Source organism: Manis javanica, chromosome 4 (genome assembly GCF_040802235.1).
Source record: "Manis javanica isolate MJ-LG chromosome 4, MJ_LKY, whole genome shotgun sequence".
Classification (NCBI taxonomy): Eukaryota; Metazoa; Chordata; class Mammalia; order Pholidota; family Manidae; genus Manis; species Manis javanica.
In genome coordinates, this window is record NC_133159.1 from 156,275,159 (window position 1) to 156,300,724 (window position 25,566).

The 25,566-nt window shown below is 55.8% G+C and overlaps 1 protein-coding gene and 1 long non-coding RNA gene across 2 annotated transcripts; one reads left to right on the forward strand and one right to left on the reverse strand.

The window, feature by feature from the left end:
* Nucleotides 1-6,134: 6,134 nt before the first annotated feature.
* PPP1R9B (protein phosphatase 1 regulatory subunit 9B) lies at nucleotides 6,135-22,777 on the forward strand. Its single transcript, XM_036999091.2, has 10 exons — nucleotides 6,135-8,005; nucleotides 11,926-12,058; nucleotides 13,375-13,495; nucleotides 15,494-15,598; nucleotides 16,621-16,756; nucleotides 17,328-17,480; nucleotides 17,587-17,640; nucleotides 20,327-20,556; nucleotides 20,868-20,964; nucleotides 21,166-22,777. Exons 1-10 carry the CDS (start codon nucleotides 6,635-6,637, stop codon nucleotides 21,217-21,219), a joined length of 2,454 nt encoding a protein of 817 aa, XP_036854986.1. The 5' UTR covers nucleotides 6,135-6,634; the 3' UTR covers nucleotides 21,220-22,777.
* On the reverse strand, nucleotides 18,547-24,591 carry LOC140849119 (uncharacterized). The gene is made up of 3 exons (XR_012130709.1): nucleotides 23,992-24,591; nucleotides 22,865-23,041; nucleotides 18,547-19,110 (listed from the first exon to the last, which is right to left on the reverse strand). It is a non-coding gene; the product is annotated as an uncharacterized lncRNA (long non-coding RNA).
* Between the last annotated feature and the right edge of the window lie 975 nt (nucleotides 24,592-25,566).

A 25,566-nucleotide genomic window follows, 5' to 3' on the forward strand; every position in this document is an offset into this window, starting at 1 on the left:
AAAAACTAGAAATAGAAATACTATTTGACCCAGTAATTCCATGCCTAGGAATTTACCCTAAGAATGCAGCAGCCCAGTTTGAAAAAGACAGATGCACCCCTATGTTTATCACAGCACTATTTACAATAACCAAGAGATGGAAGCAACCTAAGTGTCCATCAGGAGATGAATGGATAAAGATGTGGTACATATATACAATGGAATATTATTCAGCCATAAGAAGAAAACAAATCCTACCATTTGCAACAATCAGGTGGAGAAAGACAAGTATCAAATGATTTCACTCATCTGTGGAGTATAAGAACAAAGCAAAAACTGAAGGAACAAAACAGCAGCAGACTCACAGAATCCAAGAAGGGACTAACAGTTACCAAAGGGAAAGGGATTGGGAAGGATGGGTGGGAAGGGAGGGATAAGGGGAAAAAAGGGCCATTATGATTAGCACGTGTAATGTAGTTGGTGGGGGACACGGGAAGGCAGTATAACACAGAGAAGACAAGTAGTGATTCTATAGCATCATACTATGCTGATGGACAATGACTGTAATGGGGTATGTGGGGGGGACTTGATAATGGGGGGAGTCTAGTAACCATAATGTTGCTCGTGTAATTATATATTAATGATACAAAAAAAAGACATTATGCTAAATGAAGTAAGCCAGTCACAAATGGACAAACATTGAATGATTCCACTTATATGAGGTACATACAGTCATCAAATTTGGAGAGCCAGAAGGTAGAATGGTGGTTGCCAAAGGTTGGCAGGAGGCAGACATGGGGAGCAAGTTAGTGTTTGATGGGCACAAAGAGTTTTGAAAGATGAAGAAAGTTCTGGAGATGGACGGTGATGTTGATTGTACAACAATGTGAATGTACTTAGTGTCAATGAATTGTACACTTTAAATGGTTAAAATAGTAAATTTTATGTTGTGCACATTTTATAATGAAAGATAATACAATAATTATTGGCTATAAAGGATGCATTCCAAATTTGTGAGAGTGGGTAGGGTGGGCAATGGGACTGGGGAGAAGGAGAAAGGGGCTTCAGCTCACCCTCATGTTCTATAAAAGAACCAGAAGGTAAAATGACAGAATGGGAAGTCTTGTAAATTCTGTTTGTCATATGCTTCTCCAAACTCTTATTTTTAAAGAAACTTCATACTCGAAGTATAAAAGAAGAGTTTTCCAAAGTGGAACTGCCTTGAAGTGATAGGATTTGTGCCCCCAACCCTCCCCCTCAAGCAAAATCACCTGAAGTACAAAGGGTTGAGTGTGGAATTCCTGAGAGCTGGCCTTATGATGTTGTACCTGTACTGGGTACCATGACAGCCTGGTGGAGCCTGGCGGAGGCAGTTGACAGGGGAGTGACACGTACAGGATGCTCTTGACCCACAGCAGCTGAGGCAAAGGCTGGAGGAGGATGTGACTCCAAGAGCCAGTCTCCTCCTCAGGTATCCAGTGCACAAGATCCAGAGAGCAGATGAAAAATAGAAACTGCCATCAAAACACAGAAATGTGTATTATTGGCCGCTGGAGTGGGCAATAGAAAGATAGCTGTCTTTAGAATCTGCTGATGACAAAATGTATTGCCTAATCTTTCCACTTAATTTTTTCTTTGACCTCCCTGCATATCTCTGGAGTTCTCATGGCTGTGGCTGTCTGCGTTGCAAAATACATATTTACAGGCCCTCTAAGCCTGGCTAAATATAGGCTTTCTTTTAAAGCAACTGATGATTTGGAGAAATCTTTCCTCTGTCCCATCCCTTCCCCACCCCCAACCACACACACACACACACACACACACACACACACACACTCCTCCTTCTTAGTCTCCTTCCTGAATCTCCAAGATGTATCTGAACTTTCCATATGACACTAGAGTGAAGTGTGGAGCACAAATGGAAGAAAAGGGGACAGAGCAGAGGGACAGGCAGCAAGGCAGTCTCCCAGCTGTGGAGGACCCCCAAGGGACCCTTCTCCCTGCAGGGGTAATGGGGAACTTGAAGCACCAAGAGGCAGGAATGGAAACCCTTTTTGGAGGTAGAAAAGGGAGGTCACCTTCACTCCAGAAATGATCCTAAAAGATTTGGAGAGCTGCAGGTAGGGAGTGCTTATAATATTCCAGAATTTCATATAATAGATCTTAGAAAGAAACAAGAGGCTGAAAGTCTCATTAAGACACACAAAGAGATGCAAATATCGATGCCCATTTTCACCCACAACACTTGTCTTCACGTGTGTTTATGTGTACACACCCTCATACATGTTCAGATACACATGCAATTAATAACGGCCAACTCACTAAGCTCCTGCTTTGTGCCAGGAGCTGTTCTAAATGCATAAATGCTCATAGAACACATTCAATCCTCACAGCACTGTGTGGTTGGAGATTATTTCTATTTTATAAATGCAGGAATTTGTTGAAGTCCCTTGATTGGGAAGTGGCAGGTTGGAGATTCTAAGACTGGTCAGGCTTCAGAGCCCTATTTTGCTCTGCTTCACACAGGGTGAAGGAGATCCAGGACCACCCACAGGCAGGAGACACAATCAGACACTCAAATTGAGTTGTTTGAGGAAATTAGGCTTAGGAAACGGAAATGACTGGCTCAAGGTCACCCAGCAAATAGGTGGAGCTTGGACTCAATTCAGAACCTGTGAACTCCAACCTGGTCTCTTTCCTCTAAAAACTGAGTAAGCCACTTCCCTCTCCACGTCTCAGCATTCCTCACTCCCCTTGGCAAGGGGTCAGCCAAGGATTGCTAAAGGCTCCTCCAACACTGACATTCTGGATTTGAATTCCCTCTGTGTAAGCATGGAACACTCAGCAGACCTTTCTAGCATCTTCCTACCGGCCCAAGTCCCTGGAGGAGGGCAGATGACGGGGACTGATCCGGGCAGGAACCAATGGATCACCACAAAACGGCTGAAGGGCAGGCAGGGAGGGTCCAGGCCATCCCCTCCTGCTCAGATGACTGTGGCTGAGGAAACACCATTTCCAGAGGCCTAGTCCCAAAACCCAGAGCTGGGAACAAAAGCTAGTCTTGGCCCCCAGCCCGGGCCTGATCCCAGGGCGCTAACGGCTTGGGACTTATCACAAATCAGGTGTCTCCCTACCTTCATCACCGAAGCTTGTAGTTACATTTCATGTTCAAAACTAGCAAGCCTGAAAGTACAGTCTCAGAGGGCTCTCATCAGCTTTGGGGGAGGGTAGGAAAAAAGGGAGGAGCTTTAAGCAGGAGGAGGGGTGGGGGCGGATCGTCTCTCCCTATAGAAACCTCCAGCCTTTTTAGCGAGGGCAGGGAAAGGTACCTCCCTCCACGCTCTTACCTTTTGTGTTCCAGTCATTTTCATCTCAGTTTATCCTCTCAGAGCACAGAGAGCCTAAGTGACTTGTCCAAGGTCACACACGGCTGGTAAGTGGTAGTGTCAGGATTCGGGCCCTGGCCGCCTCACTCCTGCGTCAATTTTGGGAACCACTCCACCCTCTATTCCAGGCAAAGGTAAGGAAGGAACTTCCATTCAGACTACCAGGCAACTTGGCCATCAAGGCCGCCTTCATAAAGGACAATGTAAACAGAAAAAAAAAGGTCAAATTACCCCAGGGAACTGAACAGGAGATATGAGGAACACAGCCTGAAGAATGAAAATTAGGTTTAAACCCATCAGTTTGGTTGGTAACCCTCCCCAAATTAACTGCCTTTCTCACCCTTTTTGGAGGTGAGATTACTGCTCCAGGCAGGCAGGGAGAGAATGGTGGAGATAACACTCTGCTCCCCACCCATCTCACAGGCCAGCAGGCTTAGTGCCAGACCCCAGGGAAGGAGTGATGGTAAAGCACTTACTGCTCCGTAAATGCTTCTTCAGAAATTCTGGCTGGGGGGTGTCACTGAGCTAACCAGGAGCCCAGGAAGTAATAATGTCCCTCATTAGCCTAAGTCATCCAAGCTCTGGGCTGGCTCCACCCTCCTGCATCCCAAAACACTTAGAGGGATTTCACTCTTGGAAGTCTCTGAACAAGGGAGACCCCAGCATCCAAAAGATTCTAGTTCACTCCAAGTGGCTACTGGAGATGTTGTTGGGTGTCTCAGGGTCACCAGGCCTGAGAGCTGGTTCTCAGCCCCTTTTCCACCCTTAAAAGCCAGTTTCCCCACCTGGCCAGAAGCGTGGGCACAGACCCCTTGGGCTGGGACCAGTTAAGATGACTCACCAAAGGGTGTGGGAGATTCTGGGCAGAACACCCAAGGGCCTGCGCCCTCTCCAATCCACAGAAGAGCTTCTGAGGACACTTCACCTAACCCCCAACCCCCAACAAGGGGAGATTTCTGTCTCACCGAACTTCCATAGAGGGTTTGCGGGGCCTGTCAGCGGGGTGGGTTCAAGCTCCAGACTTGAGCTTGGAAAACCAAGTTCCAAAGCTTGCTGGTGAAAGAAGTCTAAGAAAGTTTAGGAGGGAGGGGAGATTGAGGTAAACTTCACTCTGTCCCATCCCAAAGTCGAAAATTGGGGAGATGAAGTTTCCTGGGCAGCTGTGCAAAGAAGAAGCAGGTGGCACTGGAGGGCCTGAGGTCTGGGTTCATTCCTGCCTCCTGCTCAGAACCCCAATTTTCTCTCTCCCTTAGCCTCAGGATTGCCAGCTCCGGATCCAGTCTTATGGCTCCTGGTCCTCTCTGTACCTATTTTCAGGGCTCCCAGGCAGCTTCCCACCCCCCATCCCCCATACTCTTTTGCACGTGCTAACTGGTTTATATCCCACAAAACCCACACACACCCCTACAGTGGAGAGGTGGGAGGATTCACTTTGACAGGCTTTGTAGGCAAGGGTGGAGGGAGTGGAGTGGAGGACTGGGAAGAAGAGGAAGAGGATGGAAGGGAAGAGGGCGGGGGAGGAGGCAGAGGCCCCAGGAAGGCCAGAGATGCAGGAAGCAGCTGGGAGTTGGGGTGGGGGGGGGGAGGCTTTGTGCCTGAGTTGTTCTCTGGGTCCTAGGGCTCACAATGTTCATCATTTTCTGGGATCTATAGAGTGAAGCAGTGCATCTGGACCTGTCATGGTCTAAAGGGTGGGGGGACCTGCACTCTCTGGCCTTGGCAGCTGGGGAGTGGTAGAGGGCAACCTCAGCCCCCTGTGTGTATGGGGTGGAGGGGGCATCAAAACAGCTTTCTGGGTTGCCAGGACAGGGTATGTGTAGGTCACCACCACCCTTCCCCTTCCCTCCCTATACACACTTGTACACAGTGGCCAGGGTCCTTTAAATCAGACCCAACTAGAGCTCTCACCACTGCCACCTCGGCCCCAGCCCCTGAAAAGCCTCCTCCAAAGCTCCTTCTTCCTGTTTGAGAGGCAGGAGTGCCCTAGTAGGGGCCTGAAGACAGGGCTTCCCACCTGGCCTTCTAGCCAGGGTGCAGGGCCGTCCACCCTCCTCGGACTTCCAAAGGGTAAAGGCCAGCTTTGGTCTGCCGCTGGGGTAATGAGGACCATCTCCTTTCTCCGTTAAACTTTCTCCTCCAGGACAAGGCCAGGAGCACAGGGCCAATATTTTACACCTTAAAGGGTACAAATGATTCCCTATGGAATATTGTTAAAATGCAGATTCCCCTGGCGGCCTCTGAGTTCTACTTCAAAGTTTGGGGGAATGTCCAGAAATCTGAATTTTAAAATATTAAAAAATGCCCAGTGATTTTGATGCCAATGGACTTGAACCATACGAAGGAGCTTGAAGGACCTTGAAGGAAATGATTCTTTGCCCCTCCCCACTAATCTCCCTTTACAGTTGGGGTGGAAGAGGGCCTCACTGAGACCACTGTGGCTGGATTGCCTTCCCTAGTATTTAGTGAAGGGTGCGGGTATGTGGGGTACTGACGAGCCGCTGTCAGAAGTTGGGACGGAAAGGCTGGCGAAGACTGGCCAGGGTCTGGGGTCAGCAGAAGGCTGTGGGCGGGGGACGCGCATGGGAGGGGATACATTCGGGCGGAGGGGAAGAGGAGGGCTCACAGACGCCGGCCCCGGAAATCCGATCCCTTTAGGACCCAGAGGTGCCAGTCCCCCAGCGGCGGCGGAGAGAAGGGCAGCCGCTCGGTCTCGGGCAGCCGCCGCTCGGGCAGAGCCAGAGAAAGACCGAAGCTCGGGGCGAGGGGGGAGGGAGGGAGGGAGGGTGGCGCGGCGGCGAAGCGGCCCGGGCCGGCCGATCAGCCATGGGCGCCGGGGTGCCGGGCCCCCCGAGAGCCAAGGCCCCCGGCCGGGGTGGGGGGCGCCCGGGCTGCCAGCCCCGTTGACACCGCCTCGGACGATGTGAGCCGGCGCCTCCGCCGCTGCTTCGCGGGCAGGACGCGCGGTCCCACTGGCCCTGGCCGCCGCTTTTCCCATTTGGGTGGGGGCGACCGTACCAGGCCGCTGGGGCTTTGCAAGAGGAGCTGGTTATCTTTGGCAGCTTGACTGGGGGAGGCGACCCACACAGGGCGCTTGATTTTTTTTAGAGCGGGGTTAACAGTTTCTGGCAGCTTGGTTTTGGGGGAAGCCTAAAAAAAGGCCTCTCGTTTTCTTTTTTTCGGGGGGAGGGGACGGTGGTCCCGACTTGGCCAGCCGCCTGTTGGAGCGAGGGAGCGGGAAGCGAGGGGATGCGAACCCGGCTCCCCCCACCATGATGAAGACGGAGCCGCGGGGGCCCGGGGGTCCCCTCCGGAGCGCCTCCCCGCACCGCAGCGCATATGAGGCGGGCATCCAGGCTCTGAAGCCGCCCGACGCGCCAGGGCCCGACGAGGCACCCAAGGCAGCCCACCACAAGAAATATGGCTCCAATGTCCACCGCATCAAAAGTATGTTCCTGCAGATGGGCACGACGGCCGGGCCGCCGGGTGAGGCGGGTGGCGGCGCGGGCTCCACCGAGGCCCCGCGGGCGCCCGAGCGCGGCGTGCGCCTGTCGCTGCCGCGGGCCAGCAGCCTGAATGAGAACGTGGACCATAGCGCCCTGCTCAAGCTGGGCACCAGCGTGTCGGAGCGCGTGAGCCGCTTCGACTCCAAGCCCGCGCCCTCCGCGCAGCCAGCGCCGCCGCCGCACCCGCCGTCCCGGCTGCAGGAAACGCGGAAGCTGTTCGAACGGAGCGTCCCGGCGGCCGCGGGCGGCGACAAGGAGGCCGCGGCGCGGCGGCTGCTGAGGCAGGAGCGCGCCGGCCTACAGGACCGGAAGCTGGACGTCGTGGTGCGCTTCAACGGCAGCACAGAGGCGCTGGACAAGCTGGACGCCGACGCCGTGTCGCCGACGGTCAGCCAGCTCAGCGCAGTCTTTGAGAAGGCCGACTCGAGGACCGGCCTCCACCGTGGGCTCGGGCTCCCTAGGGCGGCGGCCGCAGGAGCTCCGCAGGTCAACTCGAAGCTGGTCAGTAAGAGATCTCGGGTGTTCCAGCCGCCACCGCCCGCCCCGTCGGGGGATGCCCCAACCGAGAAGGAGCGCGGTCCCGGAGGGCAGCAGCCCCCACAGCATCGAGTGGCCCCTGCCAGGCCGCCCCCTAAGCCCCGGGAGGTGCGCAAGATTAAGCCGGTGGAGGTGGAGGAGAGTGGGGAGTCGGAGGCTGAGGCGGCACCTGGGGAGGTGATCCAGGCGGAGGTGACGGTCCACGCGGCCCTGGAGAATGGCAGCACCTTGGCAACCACAGCCGGCCCAGCGCCCGAGGAGCAAAAGGCCCAAGCGGCCCCGGAGGAGGAGGCGGCGGCGACCGTAGGGGCGCCTGAGAGAGGGTTAGGCAATGGCCGGGCCCCGGACTTGGCCCCAGAGGAGGCCGATGAGTCCAAGAAAGAGGACTTCTCAGAGGCAGACTTGGTGGACGTGAGCGCCTACAGTGGGCTGGGGGAGGACTCTGGGGGCAGTGCCCTGGAGGAGGACGACGAAGAAGAGGAGGAGGATGGGGAGCCCCCCTATGAACCCGAGTCTGGGTGCGTGGAGATTCCGGGGCTCTCGGAGGAAGAGGACCCGGCACCCAGCAGGAAGATCCATTTCAGCACAGCACCCATTCAAGTAAGTGGGCCCCCACTCCTGCCCCCGCGCCGCCCCTACCACGTGCACGCGGTATCCCCTGCCTCGCCAGCCAGCCGGGTTTGGCAGGCTGAGTCAGCCCCTGCCACCCAGCCCCCTTCCCAGAAGTTACCACCCTGAGGGGGGCGTGGGGGAGCCCCAGCTGTTTGTCAGAGAGAAACGATTTTTTCAGGCGCAAAGACAAGGGTAGCCTGCCCTAACTTGCCCTCGGGTTACTCCCCGCCCAGGGCTTTGGGCCTGTCAGCCCAGAGCTCTGCCCCTGAGGGTCCGGGGGCACCTGCTTTCCCTTCCTTTCCCATACATTCTTCCAGAGGCTGCTGGATGCTGGGCTTGGGTAGTGGGAAGGTGTGTGTGTGTGTGTGTGTGTGTGTGTCCCCATCTTCAGGAGAGCCTCCCCACATTGGCCATTACTCCACTGTGGGCCAGAAGGGTCAGGAGAGCTCAGAAACAAGCCCCTTGCTCCCCCCCCTGTATGTGAGCTACATAGGGGGAGGGAGGGAGGAGCCAAGAATTTCCCGAAACCAAGGTGTAGGGGACCGCAGCCCTCCATCCTGTCTGTAACCCTCACCCCAACTTTGCAGAAGTGAAAGAGGGAAGCAGGTCTAAAAGGGTGAGCTGGGCTGGGGCCATGTGACTGGGGGTTGGAGGAAGGCCTGGTGCTGGAGCCCTGTGCTGAGCCAGGTCTGGAGCGTCTGTGTTGGGTTACACAGGGAGCAAGCATTTGTGTGGCCCTTGAGGGGTCTAGGCCTTCAGCAGGGCACGCTGGAGAAGGGGGTGGGCTAGGAAACCCCCAGGGTACCTGGCAGCTGCCATCATGCCTTTGCTCCTTGGCTGCTTAATAGGACCATCTTCCATGGCTTTGGCAGGACCTAGTGCTCTTGCCATGTTCTCTGGGTGCCCTGAAAGAGGGATGGGAGCTGTCCCTTTTCTGGGGTCTCAGTTTGCCCCATCTCCTTCCCCACCACCACTCTTGGTGATTAGTTTGTGGGTTGTGCTAGTCACTGAGATCCTCAGAACCGTGCTGGGAGGGTGGGGGTGGAGAAAAATCCCTTTGGGAGAATTAAGAACCCCAGCCTCCCACCCTCCACTCTTGACTGGCACATTCAGCCTGGGTGGCCCTTTCTCACCGTCCTGGGCTCAGCTGTGCCCCATGCCAGACCTGCTGCATGGAGGTGTCCAGGGCCCTGGGCTTTCTTTGGCCTGAACCCTGCCTTTACTCCTCCTCATCCAAACCGTTGTCTGTTTGCTTACAGTTTCCATAACTACTGCTGGTCACTGAAGCTGCCCAAGTTTCCTCCCACACGCCCCAGAGTATCTTAACCTCTACCCCAACTCCCACCCCTGCAGGAGGCCTGAAAGGTGCTACTGCCTTCCCTGGGGCTGTGACCTCATGAGTCCTTTGTGAACCCTCTCCCTCCTGAAGGCAATGGGATTCTGGAAGGAACTGAGACTTGTGGTATTACTTGGGATGCTGAGGAAGGGGGTGGGGACCACTGAGGGAGTCAGGAACCCCCTACCACCCCACCAGCAGTTCTCTGAACAGCCTGAGCCCCTTAGAGATGGAGTTTGGTCTTTCAGTCCTGGGCCTCTAACCGTCTATATTTGACACTTTACCCTGATTTTTGGGTAAAAAATAGCACATGATTTGGAGCAGTGCTCCCCAATTCCCTGGTGACCGTGGCTCGCCACGGTGTGGGAGCCACTGGTGTGTGGTGCTTCCTTGTGTGACTTACCATGGACTTGCTGGGGATTCCCTCCTCCGCACCCTGGACCCTGGGTCCTAGGGTTTCCCTCTCCCTGCCCTGACTCTGCGCTGATTCTCAGTCCAAGGTCTTGTTCCCTGAGGATGACCCAATTGTTGCCTTTATGAAGGCTTCTGCTGAGGACAGGGAGCCTAATTCCAGATTGCCATCTGGGCTAGGAACCTGGGCCCAGGGTCATCTGATAGGCTGGGCACATCCTGGTGGGCAATGGAGAGGTGGTCTGGGGCCTCTGAGTCTGAGGTCTGGGTTCCCTGCAGGGGGCAGGATTTGATAGGCTGAGAAAAGTGGGGCAGGCAAAGCCCAGGACAGTCTGTTAAGGGTGTTTTGGAGGTCACAGTGTGTGTATGCACAGCAGGTGTGTACATGGGTGGAGGGGTTTGGGTGACTCAGGCCACCACCAACACTGAAAGATAAAGGGAACCCGGCCTGCTGGAACTGAGGATGAGGGTCAGGAGACTCAGATGCAAAAGTGGGCCAAAGCCAATTTGCCAGGTCCAGGCTCCTGCCAGCCTCTGACCCAGTGCCTGGGACACGTGTGCAACAGGGACATTCTCAAGTGACCCACCACCAGAGCCCAGCTGGGCTCAGTCTCATTCTGCCCTGGCACTGTCTGAGTGACCTTGGTGGTGAATCTGGTGTCTTGCATTAAGTACAGACTGGGCGGCCCATGTCTCCAGGGAGCTTGGAGGCCACTGGCCAGATGGCAGGAGGGCATTCCAGCAGCTGCCCTATTGAGATGAGCTTTAAGGGTCTGAACTCAAGTTTCTCTGATGCTGTGAAATTTAGGGCAGTGAGTTAAGTGACCACGTAGGCCCCTCCCAGCTGTGCTTGTGTGAGCCCCCCACCATGGGAGTGAGCCTCTACTCGGGGGGTGGGGGGTGACACAGAGTGAGCCCAAACAAAGGCTGGGATGCAAGAGTGCTGCTGCCCACCAGGGTGCCCACGGGGCCTGCTCCTGGAGGAGAGGGAGCCCTGGCAAGGGCCTCCGGGGAGACGGGGCCCATTCCAGCTCCTCGGGCCTCAATCTGATAGTGCTGCTCCCACCCTTCCTCGCCCCCGCTTGGCTCCAAGTGGTGACAACCTGTCGCTGCAGGCAATCAAGCACGAGCACATCATGGTACCCCAAATACTGTTCGTTAATCTCCCCGCTGGGGGCACCCCTGCTTGGCCCTAGAACTAGGCATTCCCACAGAGCCCCTGCCTTGCCTTCTCTGTTCTTTGGAGAAGGGTCAGGCTGGAGACTTTTCCTTTTTGCTGAGAGATTAGGAAGAGGGAGGCAGCAGAGGGGTGCAGGGGACAGCAAGGCAGGGCTGGCCTTGGGGCCCCCCTGGGAGGCTGGATTCGTTGTGGACAAAGTCAGAGGGGCTATCGCCAGGCTCCTAGGCCTCCCAGGCCTCCAAGGGCACTGGGGATAAGAGGCACGCCTCAGAGAGCTGCGCTTCTCTGGGTGACTGAGGCCGGGCATTCTCCCACTCGTGCCACTGGAGGGTCACCCCAGGTGGGGTCCTCCATGGGGGTGGAGGTGATCCTTCCCGCCTCCCTCCCCACAGCTCGCCTCAGCTTCAGGTTCAGGTCATCTGGGTGCCCTCTGCCTCTTTCCATCACTGTTCCTCCTGCCCCCCTCCCTGGCTGCTGCTCCCCCATCCCCATCTGGCACCTCCAGCATCTTTCTCCCCTCCTCCTCTTCCCTCTTCTGCTCAGTCTGTTCTTCCACTCTCCTGCTGGCTGTGCCCATGTCCACCTTTGCCTCTCTCTGGCTCTCTGGGTCCTCATCGCACTTCCTCTCTGCCACTGTCTGTTGGTCTTTCTCTGACCTGGGACCTGGGGTCCTGAGTCTGACAGTTTCTCCAGAATTCCATTCCTTTTCTTCTATGGCAGGCCATGCCCATGCAATTGGGACTATAGAAAAGAAAAACAGCATGGGTTGGGCAAAGGCTGTTCCTTTCTCCCTTGCCCCATGGGCCCCAGAGGTAGAAGGGCCTTCACTCCCTCTGGGGTCATCTCAGGACAGGGGGAGGCCTAATCTCAACCTTTCTGGGGAATATGGAAGGCCTGTGGCAGGAGGGGAGTGTTGGTGGGTGACACGCAGCCTGCCCTTGCCCTCTTGCCAGCCCCCCTGACAAGTGGCTCCCTCCCCAGGTATTCAGCACCTACTCCAATGAGGACTATGATCGTCGCAACGAGGATGTGGATCCCATGGCAGCCTCTGCAGAGTACGAGCTGGAGAAGCGGGTGGAGAGGTTGGAGCTGTTCCCTGTGGAGCTGGAGAAGGGTGAGAGGCCTGGGGCCAGGCCATGTGGGTCTCCTCTGGTGCCAGCTTCTGCCCTGGACCTGCAGGGACTTAGATGTCTGTCTGGGTCCCTGTCAGTGCCACACAGACTCCAAGCCAGCTGAAGCTCCCACCACCAGCCCTGTCACGTACCACCGTGTAGTACCTTCAGTTAACAGGTCCCCAGGGACACTGTGTGCTGGCCATAGGATGTGGGAGACCAATGAGAGGAGCAGACTTTGACAGAATAGTCCCAGCTATGTCTTTATGCACTGTAATAGGTGCTGGGAAGGGACGGAAGGAGCCACTGTAACAGTACTTAACAGGAGACTCAACTAGACTGGTGGAGGGAGGGGGGGGTCCCCAAGGAAGTGACGTTTGAGTTGAGTTCTGAAGAGAGGAAATTTAGGGAAGCGGAGTGGATTTTGTGAGTAGAAATTCAGAGGCTTGGCTGGATTTTGACAATGAGGGAAAGATAGGTGTGTAAACAAAGCCTCTAGACCATGTGCAGGACCCTGGAAGCTATCACCAGGAGTGAGAAAGGTATTCTAGAGAGACTGCAGCCGTCTGTTCTGTAGGGAGAAGGGTCATAAGTGCATGGAGAGAGACCACCATGGGGTGGCCAAAATGATGGCCAGGGGGAAGGTGGGTGGGCTTGAGAGATCCTTGGGAGGAGCGCAGGCAGTGTGGTGGCTGTTTGGCTCAGAGACTGTGAGGTTGGGGGGTGGGGGGATCCAGGTGACTCCTAGGCCCTGTGACAGAGCGATTGACAGTAAGAGCCAGTTTGTGAGGGAAGACTATGAGTTTGGACGTCAGGGGCCCATGAGAGGGCAGAGACAGCTGTGTAAGGGGAGGGGACCCTAAGGAGAGAAAAGCAGGAGGTCTGTGGTCACTAGATGAGGCTGTGCAGGTAGATGAGTTGGCTTGGAGAGGGCTATGGTGGCCACCCCAGCGCATTCCACCTTTCCACACTCCCTCATCTGCATGCACGATAGTCTCTGGCTCATCTGCCCGTGCCGCCTCAGCGCAGTCTGCTGCCCATCAGTTCTTTGGGTGGGCAAAGGGCAGGGAGTGATCCAAGAGCATCCTAGCTAGCTTGGCAAAGAAGGTGGACAGAACTGTGTCCCTTCCCCTGTTGTGGGACATCCCCTAACCTTGGGGACTGCTTCTTGAGCTGGGGCTGGGCCCCAGAGTGAGGGTTGGGATGGGGAGGGGGGTCTCACACTGTGGCCCCTGCAAGCCCCAGCTGGAGCTCCTCACACCCCTCCTCCCTGACCCCCAGCTACAGCCTGCCTCTCACCCCACCCTCTGCTCCGCAGACTCCGAGGGCCTGGGCATCAGCATCATAGGCATGGGGGCTGGCGCAGACATGGGCCTGGAGAAGCTGGGCATCTTCGTCAAGACCGTAACTGAGGGGGGCGCGGCCCACCGGGACGGCAGGTACGACCTCCTCCTCCCCCACCAGCTGTCATCTGTGGGGTGAGCTATTGAGCTGGGATGGGCCGTTTGTTACCTGTGTGGGGCTCAGATGCTGGTGGTGCACTACAGTGCCAGCTGTTGGTCCAGACCCCGGGAGTACAGTAGCGAACAAAACAGATGGAGTTTGCATTCTGGGGGTGTGAGGAGGGGGCTGTATGTAGGCACTGTGTGTTCTGGTCTCGGGTATGTGTTGGGTCGTTGTAGAGAGAGTATGGTGTGGAGGCTCTGTGCCTGGTGGAGCACATTTGAGTGTCCCTTTTTTATGTAGCAAATACCAAGTCCCTTACTGTTGCAGGGCCGGTACCAGGCCCCAGGGAGTCAGTGATGAGGTAGGGGGTGGTGTGTGTGTGTGTGTGTGTGTGTGTGTGTGTGTGTGTGTGTGTGTGTGTGTGTGTGTGTGTGTGTGTGTGTGTGTGTGTGTGTGTGTGTGTGTGTGTGTGTGTGTGTGTGTGTGTGTGTGTGTGTGTGTGTGTGTGTGTGTGTGTTGGGTGTGTTGGGTGTCAGGGTGTGTGTGTGTGTGTGTGTGTGTGTGTGTGTGTGTGTGTGTTGGGTGTGTTGGGTGTCAGGGTGTGTGTGTGTGTGTGTGTGTGTGTGTGTGTGTGTGTGTGTGTGTGTGTTGGGTGTGTTGGGTGTCAGGGAAGGAAGTGATATTGAGGCTGAGACCTGAACTTTGAGCAGGAGTTAGTGAGGCAGAAGGATTGCTGTGGGCAGGAGGTTCTAGGCAGGGGACCGAAAGCAGGCACGTGTAGCTGAAGCCTAGAGAGCGCAGGGGATCCAGGTGTGTAGTTAGTGTGGCTAGAAACTAGTAGGAGTGTGCCTGGAGGGGAGCCTGCTCCTTGCCTGTGTTTGACATCTGAGGTTGGAGACGGGGTCTGGGTTTGAGGGTTCAGGGAGGGCCTCCTGGAGTCCTGGGAAGCCCAGAGATCCCTCTGCGGGTACCTTCACTGTGTATGTACTGCAGGGGGAGGTGAGAAGGGCTTTAGGGCACCCCCAGATTGTTGTTAAGTTGGAGGCTGACATGGGGGTGCCTTTTGGTCCCTGTAGACCCAGACCCATGCGACAGAGGTGAGTTGGGTCCCTGTGAGGGCATGGTGACTTTGGGGTCATGTTAGAGGTGAGGTTGCGCATTTAGGGGGCTTCTGCCTGTAACCCAGTTGGCATGGGGGTGCAGAAAAAAGGGAGGTGACAGCCCCTGCCCTTTCACTTCTTGCCGTTATTTGAACTTTCCAGAGCCTTCTCCATGGTTGCCTGTTGGCAGCTTGGGGAGTGTGTGTGCATGCGAGGAGTATGTCCGAGTTGGTGCCCACATGTGGGGTGTGTGAAGGTTAGCTGTTTACAATAGGCCATTTCCTCCGTTTCCGCGTAGGAGCCTCAAGAGAAGGCCTGGAGCTCTGAGGGAGGGGGAAGCGGGGAAGTGGGCACAGGCCAGGCAGGACCACCCACATTTCTCCTTCTGGTGTCACAGCTGGAACATGTTGAGGGTTATGCATCTGTATCAGGGTGAGGTGCCCTGTGGGACCAAGTGTGAACACCAGAATGTGGTACGCAAGTCTCGGGGAGGAAATCTGCGGACTCAGGTCTGTGCAGACCTGTGAGTGGGCTGCCTGTCACATGTGCCGTGGGCCCTTGCCAGTATGCATGGCGGTGATGAACTCTGTGGATATCATACCACTCTATTGAGTGTGATGGAGGAGGGGACAAGGGTATGATTGTCCCAGAAGTGTGCTTGCCACCACTCCTGGTCCTGGACGCCTGTGTCTGCTTTGCTTGCTAGGGTCCCACTGCCCATGGATGGGCTTGGCTGATAGCTGATTCTCTGGCCTCCTGATTTTATACAGGCAGACAAAGTACCAGGTCCCCCTGGGGCTGAGCCTCGAGTTTCTGATGGGAGGGGGACCACCTCTATCCCAGCTCCACTGTTCCCCTCATGACACCGCTGACCAGTGTCGCCTCCCCTAGGATCCAGGTGAACGATCTCCTGGTGGAGGTGGATGGAACAAGCCTGGTGGGCGTGACCCAGAGCTTTGCAGCCTCCGTGCTCCGGAACACCAAGGGCCGTGTGAGGTGAGGGCTGGGAGGGCTGGGGCGGAGGGGAGTCGGAGCAGACAGGCCTGGCCCTCAGCCCGCCACTCTGCCCACCTGCCTACACCCAATTAAGGTTTGGGCCCAATTTATAGAGGAGGGTGCATGGCCTTCCTCCCTGAGTGTGCCCAGAGCCCTTGTCCCATGCCCCCCTGCCCATCCCAGGCCCCCGACCACTGCTGGCTACCAGCACTCCAGCTGCAAAGCTCACCGTCACACACTTCCACACTTGCCTCTTAGGCTTTTTCTCCTTCCCCTGCCTCATTCATTGAAGAGCCAAGTTGTGCAGATAGAATGTCATCCAAATTGGGGTTCCCCACAGGCACTGCATCTTCTCCTCACCAGCCCATGTAATCTTGGGGGGACTTTCCTCCCCGGGCCTGTCAATTAAGGAAGCTGGATTAGAAGCTCCCCGTGTCCCTCTCTGGCATAACATTCAGGGGCAACCCCCTGTCCCCTCCAAGAGGGGCACTGCCCCCAGGAAAGGGTGGTAGAGAGAAACAGGATGTGGGTGGCCACAGAGAGGAGGGCTAGTGCCTGGAAGTTCCACTATTTCCTCTCCATCCTAATCTCCAGTCACCATCATCCCGCCCCTTCCTGAGGCTCAGGAGCACACACAGGCGCCCCTCCGCAGCGCCAGCCCTGCTGGGATAGGATAGCTTCGCCTTTCCCCTGCCTCGTTTTCTCATGAGTGGTGGGGGAAGAGCCCCTACTTTGGCAGTTCCTGAACTCAGGTCCTCTGCAGCCCAGCCTTAAGGTTGGCTACATTGCCCCTCCCCCATTACCAGCCAGGAGGGGTCGGCCTTCTGCCTCTCCTGGGAAGGGAACGGAATAAGGGACCCCAGCTCCTGCATTCATTATTAACACTCCACAGCCTCTGGGCTCAGCCCTCTCATTTCACCTCCCATGGGAGGGTCTGGATGGGAAGAGGGGAGCACCAGAGGGGAGGATGGTAGCATTACCCAGCTGAGGACAGGCAGGGTGTGACACTGGTGCCCCCGCAGGTTTATGATTGGCCGGGAGCGGCCAGGTGAGCAGAGCGAGGTGGCCCAGCTAATTCAGCAGACTCTGGAACAGGAGCGATGGCAGCGGGAGATGATGGAGCAGAGATACGCGCAATACGGGGAGGATGACGAGGAGGTAGGGACTCCTGGCCTGGCTGGCAGCGCCATCGCCCCTTAGTGCTAGATGGAGCCTTACAACCATCCTCTGCCCCTTCCCAGGCGTTAAAGAAGCTCCATTCCCTATCCTGGGGAGGAGATACAAACCCTTCCGTCAAAGAACCCTAGTTTGATGGAAGAGTCACACCCTGTGTCTTCATCAGAGAGCCTTCCTACAAACGAAAACACAACACCCTCAAAGAGTACCCACTCTGAGGGGAAGGCATAGCCCCTACCTCAGGACCTGATGAAGAAGGAGACAGCTACAGAGCTCAGAGGACCCGTACCGGGAGGGGCAAGCCCAGGCTGTTCGTTCAGGGCTTCCAGTCTCACGGGGAAGCGACCCATGCTTTCAGGGGACTCCCCAGGTTGTTGGGGAAGATGCAGACTATACTGCCGGGGTAGCCTGAGTCTGTTGGGAGAGGTATGAACCACACCCAGAAGGATCCCCAGTCTGGCAGGGGCAGCCTGCTGCCAGTGTAAACCCTGGCCATCAGGGCTGCGGGGGCCTTGGGCGGGCAGGGTGCACAGCCTCCTTTCTCCCTTTGTAGACAGGAGAGTATGCCACAGATGAGGATGAGGAGCTGAGCCCCACATTTCCAGGCGGTGAGATGGCCATTGAGGTGTTCGAGCTAGCGGAGAACGAGGATGCTTTGTCCCCTGTGGACATGGAGCCCGAGAAGCTGGTGCACAAGTTCAAGGAGGTGGGAGGTGGCGCTGTGGGGTGGCAGGGGCAAAGGCAGGCCAGTGTGCTGCCCTTCAGCACTCCCCGCTTCAGCCTCCCCTGAGCCACGCTCTCTGCCCCCACAGCTCCAGATCAAGCATGCAGTGACTGAGGCAGAGATCCAGCAGCTGAAAAGAAAGGTAAGAGCCTGTGTCGAAGGGATGGGGTCTGAGGGCTCACAGGGGTGTCGGGGGAGGCAGGGGTGTGACCCCACCTCGCACCACACATGACACTTGTCCACCACCTACTGGCTCATATAGTACAAGCTACTCTGAGTCAACAGAACATAGTTAAAAGTTTAAGGACTGGACTCATCTGTTCCACCATTCACTCGCTGCTCTGTGCCTCAGTCTTCTCACCTGTAAAATGGGGTAATGATGTTGCCGACACCATATGATCACTGTGAGGATTAAATGAGCTAAATCATGTAAAATCCTTAGCACAGTGTCTGACGCAAAATAGGCGCTCAATAAAAAGTCAAGTTATTAGCTGTTATCCTGAAGCACATAAGGCACACTCTAGATGTCTTCGTGTTCATACTGTCCCACATATGTCCTCTACATATAGGCCCAGTAATACATGTAAACTACCCAGAAGTACACACAGTGACACATGCGAGCCTGGACTCCAGGCATATACTGCCTACAGACCCACTCACCCAGATTCCCAGATCCCCATTCTCTGCAGATGTAACACAGAGACTCTGGACCCATGCTTCACATGACATTGCTCCCAGGTGCATCAGCCTGGATATGCAGGCCCCTCTGCATTCAGTCTGCTGTGAGACACACAGGCATGGCCACTTCCCAGGAAGGGTATCATAGGACATGTACATTCTCACAGAGGTGCTGATGCTGACTCTACCAGATGGTGACACACACGTGACATACACAATTGTGCACATGTACCATGCATACACACCCACACAAAGCACATTGAGTCCCAACATGCTCACAGGCATGTAGATATGCAGACTTACATATTTAAGTCTGTATTGGGCTCCAACTCCCTTGGGACTTCCAGTGCGGTGGGGAGAGACAGGTACACAGAGGCTATGCAGGCATGGGCATTCCCACATGTAGGTTACAGCCCCCCCTTACGGAGAGAGGAGAGTGGGGACCTGAGCCTTGGGGAGAGGGCAGGGTTTGGATGACTAAGGGCAGAGGGAGGGCACTCCTGGCAGGGAGACAAGCTTGAGCTTGGAGGCGGCCCACTGGCTGCAGAAGCCATCCCTGCAGGAGAGAGGTGGGGGGAAGAGCTGGGCTGCTGGGGGTGGACTGTGGCTTGCAGCATGCTGACTTCCCTGTAAGGACTCAGCCTTGGTCCTGCGGCCATATGAGGGCCAGAAAGGGGAGGGTCACTGCCTACGAAGTCAGAGGGCATGAGTATAGGCCAGCAAACCAATTAGAGGCCTGCTGGTATCCTGGTAGGGGAGGGTCAGTGCTCCCCGGAGCACAGGGTATGCATAGGAAGGCCAGAAGAGAGCTGCATTTTCAAGGTGACAGGCCATGTTCTGGTGGATGCAGATCTTGAAGGGAAGGGGTGAGTCTGAAGTCTGCTCATGCTTTCAATTTATAAACATCTGTTGGGTACCTTCTAGGTACCAGTCTCTGTAATGGAAAAAAGCAGATTAGATCCTTGACCTTGTGCAGCTTAGAGCCTGCACACCAGTGTTTGTCATTACAGCCGGACATGGGGCTCTGTGGGAGAGAAAGCGTTACTGAGCTAGAGCAGGGGGATCCTCATCCAGCCAGGCTGGGTGTGGGGCTGTGCTCTTGGAAGGAATCACAGGAGACTTCTCTAGGGAAGTGACAGACTGAGCAGGGAGCTAATGGGTGAGCTAGTGGAACTAACGAGGCAAAGGAGGGTGGGTAGCTGGGGGCATTCTGGGCAGAGGGAAGAGCATGGGCAAAAGCCCTGTGACAGAGGGAAAATGGTAAATCAGGATCCACAGGAAGGCCTGTGTGTGGCTAGTGCACAAAGAACAAGTGGAGTTTGCAGCCAACAAGCTTGGAGGGGCAGGCAGGGGCTTGAGGCTGAGTGCTGGGGGAGCAGTGAGATGATGGCACCTTTGAACAGAGGTACACTAGTTAGGAAAGGAGGAAAAGGTCTGTGGGAAGGAGGTGGGGGTCAGGTTTAGGGCCTGGTGCCTTTGAGGAGCTGGGAGACAAGGCTGGAGTTGGGAGTGAGGCTGGGCTCAAGCTGGAGATGTGGGGCTTAGCTTGCACAGAGGTGTTGAGAACAGAGGCTTCAGGACTGAGCTTTTGGGGCTGGGAGGTCTGCATTGGGATGACCTGATGGCCTGGTTGCTGGGAGAGTGCCAGGATTGTTCAGGAAGCCATGGAAGCAGGGACTGGTCAGCATGTCAGCAGGGCCAGAGCTGCAAGGTTACAGAGGGCAAAGGGGACCCCCATCGCCCTGCTCTTTCACATCTATCATCTCCCTGCAGCCTGCATGAGCTTGGCAAGGCAGGAAACACTCCCATTTCACAGATGAGAGGACTGAGACTCAAGACAGAAGTTGCCTTGCCCCAAGTCACAGAGCTAGTCAGTGACTAGACTGGGCTTCTGGCCTTCTAGGAGTGTGGTACAGTGTCAGGGTCACTGACTGAGAGCTGTGAGGCTGAGGTCCCACCTCTTCCTTCTTCAGCTTTCAGTTCCCAGGCTCAGGCAAGGAGAGTTAGTAGTGGGGGTAGGGTGCAATGTGTTCCATATCTGCAGGAATCACCCAGAGACTTTGGCCTCAATGCCAGGATGGGGGTGCTCCTTGGCTCCCTCTGGCCCCCACTGGCCCTTACCAGCCCCAGGCTGCTCCTTCCTCTCTCAGCTGCAGAGCCTAGAGCAGGAGAAGGGGCGGTGGCGGGTGGAGAAGGCCCAGCTGGAGCAGAGCGTGGAGGAGAACAAGGAGCGCATGGAGAAACTGGAGGGCTACTGGGGTGAGGCCCAGAGCCTGTGCCAGGCTGTGGATGAGCACCTGCGGGAGACCCAGGCCCAGTACCAGGCCTTGGAGCGCAAGTACAGCAAGGCCAAGCGCCTCATCAAGGACTACCAGCAGAAGTACGTGGCTGGGGACTTGAGTCGGGTGTCCTGGGTCCAGGGAGGACTAAGAGGCCTTTGGTAGCAGCCTTTTCCCACCCCCAGCTGAGTAGGGAAGCAAGGACCATAGAAGTTGGAGGGCCTCATGGTGGGAGTACCTGGGCCTGGAATGACTGGGCTTTGGGAAGACCTAGGGCCCCTAGACCTTGGAAGAGGGAGAGGAGCAGAGCTGCCCAGGTGGAGCTGAGGACAGGGCTGAGGTCTTTGAGACTCCCTGGTTGGTAGCCCGACCACACACCCTTACCCACTGTTTGTCCCCATCCAATCCTCAGGGAGATTGAGTTCCTGAAAAAGGAGACGGCACAGCGCCGGGTTCTGGAGGAGTCAGAGCTGGCTAGGAAGGAAGAGATGGATAAGCTCCTAGACAAGGTAGGCCCAGGGCTGCCTTGGGGGCAGGGCCCTATGGAGGGAGCATCGGGTAAGCCCTTCTCTCTAGAACCCACTCCATGGTTCTTGAGAGGAGTCATATTGCTGGCTGAGAGCTCAGGGTCATGTCCCCGCCAGGAGGGCAGAAGGGACAGGTCCCATGCCCAATGCGCAGGCCTAACCCCCTCTCCCTTTGTTTTCCAGATCTCAGAACTGGAAGGAAACCTGCAAACACTGAGGAATTCCAATTCTACTTAAGAATCATTCCTTGACTGGAAAATAATCCCCTCCCATTGTCCTCCCTCCCCTGTCCTCAATACTTCACCCCCGCTCCCTACCAGCCTGGGGACAGGTGCCCCAATTCCCCCACCCCTCCACCCTACTTCCCCAAGCTTCAGGGACCAGAGGGCCCGTAGCACAGGCCCCCTTAAAGAGGCCTGGGCAGAGCTGGAAGGATGGCCTCCTTCTTGTCTCATGGGTCTGAGTCACAGAGGCCAAGGGAGGCCAAGGGCTGGTCTGGGGTGGTAGGTGGACACAAGGACCTGCAGACCAAACTGCCAGACTTTACAGCCTCCAGCCTTTGTCTCTGGACTGGCATGGGGCTGGGGGCTGTCCCAGCATCTCACCACCTGGAGGCTGCTCCCTGCCCACGGGGCTTCTGGGTTGCCCCTGGGCTTCTTGACCCTTCCCCTTCTCCCATCATTGTGCTGTCTCTGTTGCAGTTTGACTCTCCTGCTGGGAGGGGTTGCCTCCTCACCTCCTTCCATCCTTGTCCCCCCTCCCAGGAGGGAGGAATTGAGTCCACCCTAGAGCCTGGCCCTGCACTGATTTCTCATGTATCCTTCAGGAAAAGGGGAGTGAGAGCAGGAAAGGGGGAAAGTCCAGAACACTTGGTCCCCAGCTCCCCTTTTCTGGGGGCAGCAGCCCTCAATTCTCCTTGTGCCTCCTGGCCCCCAGGTGCCAAATAGCCATAACTTCCTCCTCCTAGAACTGTTCTGCAGCCTCTCTGGGGTCCAGGTTTCCTGGCCAAGCCTGGGAGAGTGCCAGGGAGGAGAGGAGGTCAGCTTAGGGGGCCTGGCTGCAGAGCCCCTGGTCTTAGGCGAGGGTAACATTTCTCCCTGGTGAGCCAGGCGCTGCTCTGCCCTGTCCTGTCCAGGGCCACACCTGGAAGCCTTGTACTAACATCACAGAGATTCAGCCTCACCCCACCCACACCCAGTTTTCGAATGTTTTGACTGGAGGGCAAATTTTACTACTCATCTTTTTGGAGACCAGGGCTGCCTTGCTGGCAGCCTGCTTTCTAAGTGAAATCCACTCCGTTTCCTCACTTTAACCCCAAATTGGGGCTTGGACCAAGAGATACTCGCCCCCCCAACCCCCAGGGCCTTTCCCTTTTCAGAATCCATCTCTTATTTTGCCTCGAGGTTCCTCATGCCCCTGCTCCAGCCTGGGTTTTTCATTTTTTAAAAATATCCCCGTTCCATCCGTTTTGGCTTTTCCTCGTTCCCTGTAAATAGGCCATGCCGTCGATCAGTATTTCTCGCCCCCGCCCCTTCCTGTCCTCCGGACGTGCCCCTAACCCTGGAAAGAGCTGGCTGGCTGAGTCCGCGGGCCGGTGCGCTTCACCACCGCCGTCCCGGCAGATGGAGGGGGCGGGGCCGCGTGGAGCTTCCGGTTTTTCGGGCTGGCGGCAGCCCCTGCCCCGCCCTCCGTAGGACCGCGTCTCTGTATATAATATATATATATGTATGTATTGTTCCTGGTTTTGTACGGACCATGCCCTCTGTCAGGTCGTCCCCATAAAAGCAGCCCCAGAGCCTCGCTGTCTGTTTCTTTGATTGGCTGTAGAGGGCAGTGGGGGAGGGGCTGGGATGGCAACATGCGCCTAGTGGTCCCTTCCTACCAGTGCAGCCTCTGACTCTGAGGGTCTTCCTGCCGAGATCCTCTGTTTCCGGTTCCAGCAAACTGTGTCTAACACCGTTGCTCCCATCAGTAGCCTCGTTTTAAATCCATCCTCCTGGGCAGGTCGAGGGTTTCCAGGGAGTTCCTTAGGCTCTTCGCATTACCTTTTTTACAAGGCCTTGGATGGAATCCAGAGGATGGGTTAGTATGGTAAGGCGAACTCCAAGATCCTCTGAGAAATCCTCTAACCTGAAGGGGATACCTAGCTCCTACTCTAAACAGGGCGCACAGGAGGTAGGTGAAGGATCAAAGGTTTTTCTGGGGGTGGCAGTGAGGGTGGAGGTAACAGCAGAGCGGCGTTGTCCCCAGGGTCCTAGAGAATCCCTCAGCCAGAGGCCTGAGAGGCTTTAAGTAGTTCTAGCCCCCTGCTCTGTGCCAGCAGATCTGGTTGGTATGAGTCTGGGAGTCCAGGTGCCAGGGACAAGCTTGATCAAGTCCTGGAGCCTAGAGGTGAGAGCAGTGGGGAGGGAGGGCTAAGGCATATGGCCATGCCCACACCAGCCTTCCCTTGTTCTGGGTGCTGGCATGTGTGTGAGAGAATTGAAGCATAAGGCTATGGTGTTTAGTGACCGTCATGCTGCCCAACCGGACTCTCACGTTGTCCTCTGCCCTAAGGAAAGGAAGTCCCAACATCGGGGCCCTTAAGATCACCTTGGGGGTTCCCTGACAACACCTGAGATGAGTGACATCTACTACAATTCCCAGTGGCAGTCAGCTCCTGAGGTAGCAACTCCCTTGTGGATGACTGCATCAGACAAGTCATTCATGTCAAGCCAAATTCTGGCTTCCCTTAGCTTCCTCTCAAAGTTCCTAGTCCCAAACCTCAGGGCCGTTTAGGACCTGTCAGAGCTGCCACTCATCTAAGGGTCACTTGGAAACCTGGGGATGGTGACCAGGCTCCTCAAGGTCTCTTCTTGGAACTTCTAGGAAGACAGATCCAGGTGGCTGAATCCCAAATTCAAAGGCAACCACAAGGTCACAGGGTATGGCTCCAGAGTCAGAGGTCGATGAGGATCTGCCCAGGAAACCTAACAAAGAAGTCCCAAGAAGTGAAGTGGCTGGACTTACCTGGGTGGGAAGGCAGACAAGGCGGTTATGGTGAGGGCTTCTGCTGGTCTGACTGGGGCTAAGCTACCAGGGCAGGGTCCTTGCCACTCCATCTGTTCTGTGTATTAGATGAAGGGCCTGCACATTGTATATTCCAAAAGGTGGGCCAAGTTGCCCACATGACTAGACTTAGTATGTTGTGTGGCTAGTGGTGTGGTGTGTGGCTTTGCTGTTTCTCAGACCTGAGATGTGACTCGCCCATGAGGTGTCAGTAGCTATGGGCAGGCCTATGTGAGGACTGTTATCTCAGCCCCATCCTCTTGCTTGCCCAGTTCTTGCCAGATTGAGCAGTTTTGCCATAACCCTAACATTTCCCATAGGGGAGGGAAATCAGTTGATGGGGGTCTTCTCAACCCTTAGAAACTTAGGCATCACTAGGAACAGGGGGTCCTCCCAGGTCCTGTGGCCTAGCAGCCACCCTTCCACACAGAACCTGTCCCCCAGCACTGACATTATGTCAACTCCCCACTCCCTACAGGGGCTATATAATCAATCCCCCCACTCCAGCCTACTACCCAGATTGCATCAGATACCTGTAAACCACATATTTAAAGACCCCAGATAAATAGGCCCCATAGGCTGTCACCCAGTCACCAGTCCCTCCCCAGATCTCCACAGTCTAGCTAGCACCCCATGGCTGCCAGCAGATTCTAAAGATGCCCAGAGACTCCGAAGCTCCCACACATCTTCTTGGATACATTCAGCCCCTAAAGGTTATTAATTGTCCTCACCCACAGTCCCAAGGCCATCCTGGCTCAACAAGCCACCTCCCACAACCCCTGCAGGACCTGAGACTGCGGAGATTCCAGCGTGCCAACAGGGAGCTCTATCCCTATAGAGTGCATGCCTCTACCCTAAGCTCTGTACCCCCTTATTCAACCTCATCACTTGCTCTGAACAAACCACTTTCATTCTTCTAAGTCTCCATTTTCCCCTCTTAAAATGGGTGTAATAGAAACACCTACCTCAGATTTATCATAAGAGTGACCTTAATAATCTGAGAAAAGTACTTGGTACAGTGCCTGGCTCCTCCTAAACCATCACAGTATGATTGATAGCTGGTTGTTAATTATTACATATATCTCCCCTGGCTGGCCTGCCACCACCTCCAGCTCACCAGGTCCAAGTCTGACCTCATCACCCCCCCCCTCGCCCGCCCCAAGGCTCTTGGCCTCAAGCCAAACCTACAGTCATCCTTAGACCCCTCCTTACCCTGTGGCCAGCCAGTCCCCAGATCTGTCAATCTCTTCAGTTCTACATCCTGGATAGTTCTTAACTTGATCTTTAGTCTTCATGCCTACTAACAGCATCTCTTAACAGCCTCAGAGGGTGTCCCTGCCTTCAAGCAGCCTTCTCCAATTCACACAGGAGCCAAGGGCTTTTTTCTGAAATGCAGACCTGAGCCCCATTTATCTCACTCGCCTGCCACTCAGACCCCCAAGCCCCACTGCCCTGGCCTGCAGGAGTAGCCAACACATCACCTCCTCCAGGAATCCTCCCTCCAGGAGTTACCTTCACCTGCCACCCCGAGCAACC